Source organism: Doryrhamphus excisus, chromosome 19 (genome assembly GCF_030265055.1).
Source record: "Doryrhamphus excisus isolate RoL2022-K1 chromosome 19, RoL_Dexc_1.0, whole genome shotgun sequence".
Lineage (NCBI taxonomy): Eukaryota > Metazoa > Chordata > Actinopteri > Syngnathiformes > Syngnathidae > Doryrhamphus > Doryrhamphus excisus.
The window spans coordinates 2,331,615-2,342,919 of record NC_080484.1 but is presented as its reverse complement, the minus strand read 5'-3'; the positions used below and the strand labels follow the sequence as shown (position 1 = coordinate 2,342,919).

The 11,305-nt window shown below is 33.8% G+C and overlaps 1 protein-coding gene across 1 annotated transcript; it reads right to left on the bottom strand.

Moving 5' to 3' along the window:
* Positions 1–1,551: 1,551 nt before the first annotated feature.
* On the bottom strand, positions 1,552–8,300 carry pax9 (paired box 9). The gene is made up of 3 exons (XM_058056907.1): positions 8,130–8,300; positions 4,784–5,398; positions 1,552–2,131 (listed from the first exon to the last, which is right to left on the bottom strand). Exons 1-3 carry the CDS (start codon positions 8,131–8,133, stop codon positions 1,974–1,976), a joined length of 777 nt encoding a protein of 258 aa, XP_057912890.1. The 5' UTR covers positions 8,134–8,300; the 3' UTR covers positions 1,552–1,973.
* Between the last annotated feature and the right edge of the window lie 3,005 nt (positions 8,301–11,305).

Below are 11,305 nucleotides of genomic sequence, written 5' to 3'. Positions count from 1 at the left end.
ACTACTACTACTACTACTACTACTACACTTGTTAATGTAATTATGACTTTTAAAAAAAAATGTAATTAATTTCAATATTTTTCATTAAAAGGTATTAGAATTTTTGATGTTGCCAAACAAACAAAATATGTCATTGTTTAAAACTTTACCACTGTACACTATACTACTTCTACTACTACTGGTACTACACTTTTTAATGTAATTATGACTTAAAACAATTGTTTTAATTAATTTCATTATTTTTTTGTTAAAAGGTTTTAGGATTTTTGGTGTAACCATGCAGCATTTTTTTGTATAACGCTTAATATAAAAGTACTATAGTACTACTACGACTACTACTACTACTACTACACTTTTAATGTAATTATGACTTAAAACAATTGTTTTAATTAATTTCAATATTTTTTTATTAAAAGGTTTTAGATTTTTTTAAGTAACCATGCAGCATTTTTTTTGTATAACGCTTAATATAAAAGTACCATAGTACTACTACTACTACTACTACTACTACACTTTTTAATGTAATTATGACTTAAAACAATTTATTTTAATTAATTTCAATATTTTTTTTTATTAAAATGTTTTAGAATTTTTTATGTAACCATGCACCATTTTTTTGTTTAATAATACATATTTATCATCTTGGTCTATCAATATTATGCTTATATTTTATAATGATCATTTATTGCATCAAAAAATAATTAATATTTAAAACATTCATATATAATAAATAATATTTTATATGCAACAATATTGTTTTATATTTAAATATTTTTTTATCATAGTCCTAAATATTATAAAGGTTGTATTTAACTCTTAATATAAAAAAGGCAAAAATTATGCTGTTGTATGAAACCGCTTTTAAGTATTGTCATATATTTTATTATGTACATTAAAGTAATGATGAATAGATTTTTAATTTTTAGAATATTGAACATATGTTATTGCATTTCTGGCTGCTTATTAATTTAATTAAATTAAAATGTTTAAATGTGCAAAAAAAAACATCAAAATTTTTTGGGTGTTTTTTGCACCAAAAAAGATGATTTTAAATAATTAATATTTAAAACATTCATATAAAATAAATTATTATTTTATATGCAACAATATTGTTTTATATTTAAATATTTTTTATCATAGTCCTAAATATTATAAAGGATGTATTTAACTCTTAATATAAAAAAGGCAAAAATTATGCTGTTGTATGAAACTGCTTTTAAGTATTGTCATATATTTTATTATATACATTAAAGTAATGATGAATAGATTTTTAATTTTTAGAATAATAATAATTTTTAGAATTTTTAGAAACATATGTTATTGCATTTCTGGCTGCTTATTAATTAAATTAAATTAAAATGTTTAAATGTGCAAAAAAAAAACATCAAAATTTTTTGGGTGATTTTTGCACCAAAAAAGATGATTTTAAATAATTAATATTTAAAACATACATGAATTAGAATAATTATAGTGCAGTTAAATATTAAAATGGAATTTCCTGCTTTTTGGCAATAGGAAGGAAATGAGCCAATCAGAATAAAGCCAATAAAGTCCATTAATAACCAAACAATTTAATCCATGTAGCATACATTCAATTTCATTGTGCAACATTTGTCAACAGGCTAATTGCACTTCATTCAACGTACCTTTTCATGTAATAAATAAGAATATTAAACACCAGAATGGGGGTGGGGGGGTGGGGGGGCTGCGTTATGTTTGTTTTTTAAAATAAAAATTAAAAAAAAATGCACCATAATAGAAAAAAAAGCACGGTTTCCCTTCTCTTCCGTTGCGGATATGCGTGGAGTTCAGCGCATGCGCAAGAAATTATTGAGTTCTGGGTCCACCTGTGTCCAAAAGCCGGGTTAGTTATTCCATGGTGCATTCAAGGACATGAAGTTTCAAATCCTGCAGTCCTTCATGAAAATAAAAATCCCCCCCCCCCTCAATGGTGGATGACGTCACAACTGACGTCACAGCTGCCACTGCCCTGCGGCCATGTGGCTCCGGTCGCACAGGCCGACGTGGTGGCGCTGGACCCCGTGGAGGCTGGCGCTGGGGTGGGCGGCCGGTAGACCGGGATGCTGGGCCCCGTGACATAGCTGCTCGCTGTGGGCTAGCCACTCCGCGTCTGCCGGGGAAGGGGGCGGGGGGGGGGGGACAACAACCGGAAAACACATTAAGTTTTAAATAAAGTTATCATAAAAATTCAAATTCTTAATTAATTAATATAATATTTCTTTAATAACATTCCAGTCACAATAATGTTCAGTTTCCGCACCCTTTTTAATATACTGTACAATATTACTATTACAATATTATACTATAATATTACAATACACCGATAATAATAATAATAATAATAATAATAACCCTCATTTAATTTCAATGTGGTTTCCAGCTGCAAGGGTCTCTATAATGTTTGGGGTTGCCCTACTTGGCTCCGCAAGCACGCCGAATATGAGAACCGGTTCTGGGTATGGATGCTGTGCAATTGTGCGCCGCTGCAAACTACATGCGCACAATAATTGCGCAGTCGAAGTCATAAATGCGAGTTTTTTCATCCTGATCTTGTGCTAGTTGGATTGTTCCAGTGTGTTTTAATATATTTAATATATTGTAGATGGCGGGGTACAGGGGGGGTAGTCGCCACATAAAAGCAAAACAAAAAATGACCAATATTAATAACGTGAAATGAAGCACACGTGCGTGTATTTATATGCACTTTTTTTTTTTAGGTAGAGCGCATGCGTGGAAATATGTATGTACATATGGGAGCGCAAGCGGCACCGAGACACGATTAGACTTGTTGACTCGACCCACAGAATCCGGATGCCGGGTGGTCCTCTTGAGTGCACCAGCATCATTTCAACCCCCCCCCCCCCCATTCCCACCCCCTCCCATATTTATTTTTCATTCCGGCTTCACTGACAGCGGAGACGCCATTGCGCCATTACGCCAATAAGCTGCAATTTATGTCCGGTTTCAACGTGGACTACAGGTTTGTGGACAGGGTGCAGGTCTGCTACCACCCCCCCCCTCCCCCCACCTGAGTGGATGAAAGTCCGGGACTCTTACGTCATGCATAAAAGAGACAGCAATGATCCAATAGTGATGCATTCACGGGTGTTCACTTTGCGGCCTTTTCCAGACCCCTTTCTGTTTTTTTTCTAAAAACATAATTAAAAAATAAAATTAAAAAAATAACAACCAAAGAAAATAATCTGCAAAAATTAATATATAACTTGTATGTTTAATTACTTTTTTTTGGAGGGGGGAAATTAAGTGGGGGGGTTGAATAGAATGAGAATAAAAAATAAAGTCATAATTCTAAGCAAATTACGCAAACAAGAAAAAGCAAAAATTGGGGTGGCGTTTTAATTTTAATTTTACCAAAATAAAGTGGAATATTCTAAGAATATTATATTTATATTATTTATATTTATATTATTTAAATCCCACTTTTGTGAGGATTTTTTTTTATAGCATAGAGTTTAAATATTAAAGAACATACAAAAATTGTGTTTTTTGGGGGGGTATGGACATTACGGGAATATTAGAACATATATATATATATAAGAACATGATATATTATATATAATATAATAACATTTGCAAAAGATTATTTAAAATGGAAGTTGAAATAGATTGACAAAGCTGAGATGAAATATACTAAATATATATTTTGAAAAAACCTTTGAATTTTGATATAAAATTCCCATACTATTAAATTCCAATAATAATAATTTTATTAAATCAATCCAAATGTGAAATCATTTTAAACAGCATTCTTCCCAATTTCATTTTTTTTTGTTTTTTACAGAGTAAAAAGTACTTAGTATTTTTTTTTAAATGAAAAATAAGCAAGGAAATCCATGACGTTATATAAATAACTCAACCAAATATGAATATGATTTGAATAAATTAAATCCCCTTCACTTACAAAAACAATCCTTAAATAATCAATGCTAGTTTGTTTTGGTGGCGATAAACTTTACAATTAACTTTATTTATTGCGCTAAAAGAAACAAAACACGTTAGGGACCGTCGTCAAATGAGCGTTCCTCGTGTTGACAATGTCAATACATCATAATGTGCTTGTGAATTTTAAAAAGAGTAAATGTTTGCTCCTTGTCATCCCTGGGGGGGGTTGTGGGGGGTGTTGACAGGGAAAGTAGTGATTTTGCACTTTTTAAATGATACTATGAGAAAAATTTGACAATGGTATAATACTATTATTAATATTCATTTGTGTTTCAGATCTTTACGGAATTGAACTTAATTTCAAATAAAGTGTCTCATTCTGTAAAAAATGTTCAAATCTAACATGAGCTGTTGGCATCTGTCCATAGTTTCATTATCGTCTTGCCACAAAACATTTCCTCCGCAGCCGCGGTCTCCTCCTCCCACCACCCGGGTTGCAGCTCGATAGAAGCCCGGGAGAAGGAGCCTGCATTGCGGCCTCACAACACTCCACTCTCCCCTCCCTTATACTGGATCGGAGAACAACAAAAACAACAACAACAACACCCCCCTCCCTAAAAAAAAAATCCCTCCCCAGCCAAGAAAGAGTTGAACTGATTTATGTTGCACGGGGTTCCAAAACAGTGGCGCGTTTGCTGAATTATGGGTTGGATTTGTGCGCAATTACGCACACAGAACACCCAAAATCATGACCGCCATCATTCATCCCCCCCACCCAACATCATATCATGCATCATTATAATAGTAGCAGACAGAGACACACATACTACCCCCCCCCCCCCCCAACACAAACTCTTACTTTGTTGCTCTGTGATGGACCGGATCCCCAGAATATCTGTGACGGAGTGCGACGAAGGCCATATCCGGTGCATGGCCATGTGTCCGGGAAGCGTGGGCATGCCAGGGGGAGTGGGCACTTTGGAGCTCGGGTACGAGTACAAGTGGTTGTAAGGCAAAGCGGGCTGCGGAGCCGGATGCGGAGGCTGCTTCCCGGCCTCGTACGGACTCTGCTGGGCCAGATTACCGATCTTGTTGCGCAGGATCCTGCTGATGGAGCTGACGGAGGGGAGGTTGAATTTATCGCAGACGCCGTCGGCGAGCAGCCTGTCCCGGATCTCCCAAGCAAAAATCCCCGGGTCGCGTTGCTTGTACGTCCGTATGTGCTTCACCACTGTGGGCGTCGTCACCCGCGGTTTGCTGCCCCCGATGGCGCCCGGTAGGATGGAGCCGGTTTCGTTGTAGCGCGCCAGGATCTTGCTGACGCAGCCGTGCGAGACGCGCAGCTGCCGGCTGATGTCGCACGGTCGGATGCCGAGCTGGGCCAGCTCCACGATGCGGAGCCGGATGGCGTTGGGGAGCGGGCGACCGTTGACGAAGACGCCGCCCAGCTGGTTCACCTCGCCGAAGGCTGGTTCTGGAAGCGGAGCGGGGGGGTCGGTTAGACTGGGGGGGGAGAACCACTCGGTGCTAAATTAGATGCTTTTTACTTTAAAGATAATTATAATATAATTTTTATTTTCATTGACAGATATGCATGCTGAAACTCAATTGCACTTTTTTAATGACTTTTATATTATTTTATCATTATCATTATTATTATTATTATAGCTAGACAATGCATGCTGAATGTTAAAAAAAACATGTTGGACTATTTTGAATTATTTTCATAATTATTATCATATATACACCATGCATGCATGCTGAGACTCGATTGCACTTTTTAATGACAATTTTCTATTATTTTATCATTATTATTATTATTATTATTATAGCTAGACAATGCATGCTGAAAGTAAAAAAAACATGTTGGACTATTTTGAATGATTTTCATAATTATTATCATATATACACAATGCATGCATGCTGAGACTCGATTGCACTTTTTTAATGACTATTTTATATTATTTTATCATTTTTATTATTATTATTATTATAGCTAGACAATGCATGCTGAAAGTTAAAAAAAACATGTTGGACTATTTTGAATGATTTTTATAATTATTATCATATATACACAATGCATGCATGCTGAGACTCGATTGCATTTTTTTTACTGACTATTTTATATTATTTTATCATTATTATTATTATTATTATTATTATAGCTAGACAATGCATGCTGAAAGTAAAAAAAAACATGTTGGACTATTTTTAATGATTTTTATAAATATTATATATAAACAATGCATGCATGCTGAGACTTGATTGCACTTTTTTAATGACAATTTTCTATTATTTTATCATTATTATTATTATTATTATTATAGCTAGACAATGCATACTGAAAGTTAAAAAAAAACATGTTGGACTATTTTTAATGATTTTTATAAATATTATATATAAACAATGCATGCATGCTGAGACTTGATTGCACTTTTTTAATGACAATTTTCTATTATTTTATCATTATTATTATTATTATTATTATTATAGCTAGACAATGCATACTGAAAGTTAAAAAAAAACATGTTGGACTATTTTTAATGATTTTTATAATTATTATCATATATACACAATGCATGCTGAGACTCGATTGCATTTTTTTACGGACTATTTTCTATTATTTTATCATTATTATTATTATTATTATAGCTAGACAATGCATGCTGAAAGTTAAAAAAAAACATGGACTATTTTTAATGATTTTTATAATTATTATTATAGATACACAATGCTGAGACTCGATTGCATCAAATTCTTTATGCATTGTCGCAAAGTTAGCATCACAATTATGAAGTATATACCGTACGCACGCTATCATAGCAACACGATTATGAATGTACGCTTATCAATTATATGTTTGCAACAACATTAAAATGCATCTTAATGCGTAATGCTGAAACACGAACGTAGCAAACTTTAGCGTGGCATGTAGCGGTGCATCGTGTGCGCGTTTTCCCGCACGTCAACGTATAATACAGTACAAATATTCCGAACGTAAATATGCTTAATATACAGTTTTACGTCATGTCAGAATTTTCACACGCGTGTAATGAATGCTGAAACCTAAGCGTAGCGTTTATACTTGACACTGATTTATTATTATTATTATTATTATTATTATTATTATTATTATTATTTTATCTAAAGGTGTCAAACACGTTTACTCCATTTTGTAAATATCGTTGGAGAGGACAACTTTACGTTTTTTACGTGTAATGCTGAGAATCAAGCGTAGCGGTGTAACATTAACGTGAATATGCTTTTTTTTTTAAAAAAATTAATTTAGTTATTATTTACTAATACGCTTATATAGGGTCTGACTTGAAGCAACATAAAGAAGAATCGGCGTAAATGTACGATGCGTTTAATGCTGAAACATGCATATGTACGTTAACCTGCGTCAACGCATGCATGCATATACGTATAGACATATACGGTGCATGATATATATGATGAAATATGATTTGAGATACATAAAGCATGCATTTTTTTACACATATATAAGCTAATGCTGAAACCTGGTGGAACATAACTGCTAACATAAAAAAACTACAGAAATATATTTATATATATATTTATGTACATAAATGTAAATTTGGCATGGATATGAAATACATAACGCATGCGCACAATTCATGCTGAAACTCGCTTGTATTGAAATATGATAATAATGATAATATCTCGGTGCTAAATTAGATGCTTTTTACTTTAAAGATAATCATAATATTTTTATTTTCATTGACAGATATGCATGCTGAAACTCAATTGCACTTATGATGAAATATGATTTGAGATACATAAAGCATGCATTTTTTACACATATATAAGCTAATGCTGAAACTTGGTGGAACATAACTGCTAACATAAAAAACTACAGAAATATATTTATGTATATGTTTATGTACATAAATGTAAATTTGGCGTGGATATGAAATACATAACGCATGCGCACAATTCATGCTGAAATATGAAATATGATAATAATGATAATATCTGCACCATAAAGTGATGTTTACATATTGGTGCGTAATGCTGAAACTCAAGCGCATCACGAGTTATGCATTTAAAGAGACAGTAAACGCATCTTTACGCCAAGTTGTGGATCCAAGTGGATCAAAAACGACTCCGGAGCCGATCCGGTTTACGGTGCCGCGTCAGCACACACAACTCACAACAATCCGCTTCCCTTTTCTGTTCCTCACCCATCGCGTTGAAGCCACAGACCAAGAACACGGCGTCGGCTTGGTGGTGGGCCCTGCTGCGTGGGTCCTGCTCCGCGTCCAGCGTGTCCGACCAGTGAGTCCGCCCCCCCGCCGCCGCCACCTCCGCCACCACCTCCGCCGCCACCACCACGGCCTCCTTTAGAGCTCAGAGTGAAGAAGACGCCGACGAGGAGGACACCGTGGATGTGGATGTTTGCCGAAGACAAGCTTCTACATTTACGTCCGCTCAGCCGTGTACTCGGGCGGGGCTTGGGTGAGGGTGGGGGTGGGGGGGGTGGGGGTACAGCTCGTCACTCGGCCTCTGATTGGCTGGCGGGTCTGGCGGAGACACTGTTGCATGCTGGTTGCTATTGGTTACCGGGTTTGACGTGACATTTGACCCCCTCCCCTTCATCCCCCGAACCCTCGTCGGTTTGTGTGCATGTCCCCACCAGCACACATAGTGGGCCCGTGCACGTGCCTTAAGCCCCTGATGGGTGACCGCTTAAAAACTTTAAAAAAAAAACTTTAAAAAACTTTTAAAAACTTTTAAAAACTATTAATATAAATAAATAAATAATTTAAGAATAAAATTATGATTTTTAAATATGTTTATTAACTTACGATTTTGCACCATATTTTGCAATTTCTATAAATAAATAATTATTTTATTATTTTTTTTATAGTACGACACGTGCTAAAAATTATTATTTTAATGTTCTTATTATTATAATTAAAATAGTTGCACGTATAAAATTAGATTTCCCACAACCTCCCGCCTTGATGAATGTACAAAATAAATTAATTATTATTATTATTTTTGTGCTATTTTAATTTCAGGCTCTCGCGCCAGCACAACAAAGCGCGCGCCTCGTGTCATTATTTTTGCTTTATGACGCGCACGTGCATTCATACCCATGACTTTTTGTTTACACGTGAACCTGCCTGGTTCCATTTTTATTATTTATACTTTACGGAAATATTTCAAAACATTTTCATGAAATAGTCTCATTGAACAATGAGTATTTTGGATACTTCCGGTTTCCGGTTTATGCTACATTTGTATTATGTATTATTTATACATTTTTTATTAACACTTTCTATAGGGAACCTTTGCAAATCAATGTGGATTAATATTATTGTAATTATTCTGGAATTGTTGCGCGTTTTTTGTCCCCTAAAACGTCATTAAATGAAATAAAAGCTGCTGAAAAGACGAGGCAGATAGAGCATATATCATTAGCATGATTTTTTTTAAATTATATTTAACATTTTCATATATTTTGTTTACAATTAAATAACACTAATACACATTAGGTTTATAAATGTACTTACAGTATAAAAATGTGTTATTCTAGACTAAACTCTGTGTACTTTAAAGGAAGTGTTACGTGTCCATGTTGTGTGTATTAGTAAACACAAGCTAAAGGCAAGAGACGAGGGTGTGCGTTACATTACATCGTGACATTTATGTGTCAAAATGTCGAAAAACCGGATCCTTGACCTCAGTGACAACCGGATGTATGTAACGTTCACGTTGGAAGTGAAGCGAAAGGTACGTTTTATGAGAAATATTGCATTTTTAGCATTGAAGACGCCATTTTGGGCCTTTATTTACACGTACTATTAAATGCACATGCGCAGTGTATTGTGTATTTGTAATATCTTTATTCATACTGTGTGCGTGTACAATGTCATAAATCCAAACACAGATTTTGCTTCCGAGGGTTTTCTTTCCACGCGTGATTTGCAGCTTGTTGCGCGGCTGTCACGTGCTTTTATCCATCCATCCATCATGCCATATCGTTATATATATATTATATATTATGTATTATATAATATAAGTGCAGAACCTTTGTCTGAATGTCGCCATTTTCTTTCCCTATTTTCGTTGCCGCCAAAAAAGCCAAAGCTCACGGCCCTGGTGGACACTTCATTAGGAACACCTGCACGTTAAGATCCCATGCAAATATGGAAGAAAAAGGTTCTTAATCATATTTGGGTGACTGTAAATTTTATGTTTAAAACAATAAACAATTCTAATATTTTTTTTATTATCATTTTATTATTTTTTTAAATTTTATTTGTGAATTAATTTCTTTGTAATTAATGACAAAAAACAAACAATATGGCGTCCTTTTAATGTAGATTTTTTATCACCAATTATTTTTTAATGAAGTGTGTATTGATAGAATGTTATAAACAAAACGTGAAAATTGTTTAAATTCATATTAAATATAAAATAATAGAAATACTGTCAATACAACAAAAGATATCATATACATATAAATGCATTTCATTTAATAATACATATCCTATAGAGCATCGGTGAGCAAAGTGGGGGCTAGGGGCCATTTGTGGCCATTTTTTACTGGCCCATTCTGTAATTGGTCTAATATAATTTAACAAGAATCTTAAAAAAAAAAAAACAGGAGCAGCAAAAATGGAAAAATCAGCAATCATTCTACCAGATTAAAGTCAAATTATCATAATAATAATTATATATTAATAATAATAATAATAATAAACACAAAAAGTCACAATTTTACGAGAATGACCTGAAAATGAGGGACAATTTTGATCGTTTGTGTAGACTTAAGTTGAAATATCAAAGAAAAAAGATGTTATTTATTTATTTAAAAAATCATAATATTATGAGAAAGAAAATATTAAAGAAGTAAAGTCAGAATTATGAGAAAGAAAAGTTGAAATAGTGTGAAAATGTAAACAAACCACAGCAGAAATGAAAAGAAATCTGCCATTTCAGGAGAATAAAATCAACATATTAAGAAAAAAAAAATATTCTATTATTCTATTTTTATGTCCAAGGACAATAATACAATTTTAGTAGCATAGAAAATGATCTTCCTTATTATATTTATGATGGGAATAAAGTCCAAATATTATGAGTCATAATATTCAGAGAACATTTCTGAAGATTATTTAAAAAGAAAGTTGAAATATATGAAAAACTAAAAAAAATAATAATAATGATATGAATTCTCATCATTTTTCTATATGAACTGTATGGACGTTGTTAGCATATGTCATGTGTTGCTTTATTAAATATTAAAGTGGCCAAGTTTTGGACACCCCCACTAAAAAGCAGTACATGTCAATAGAAATACACTGGGGGGGGGGCACATTTGTCATTGTCAATAAATGAGTTAATGACA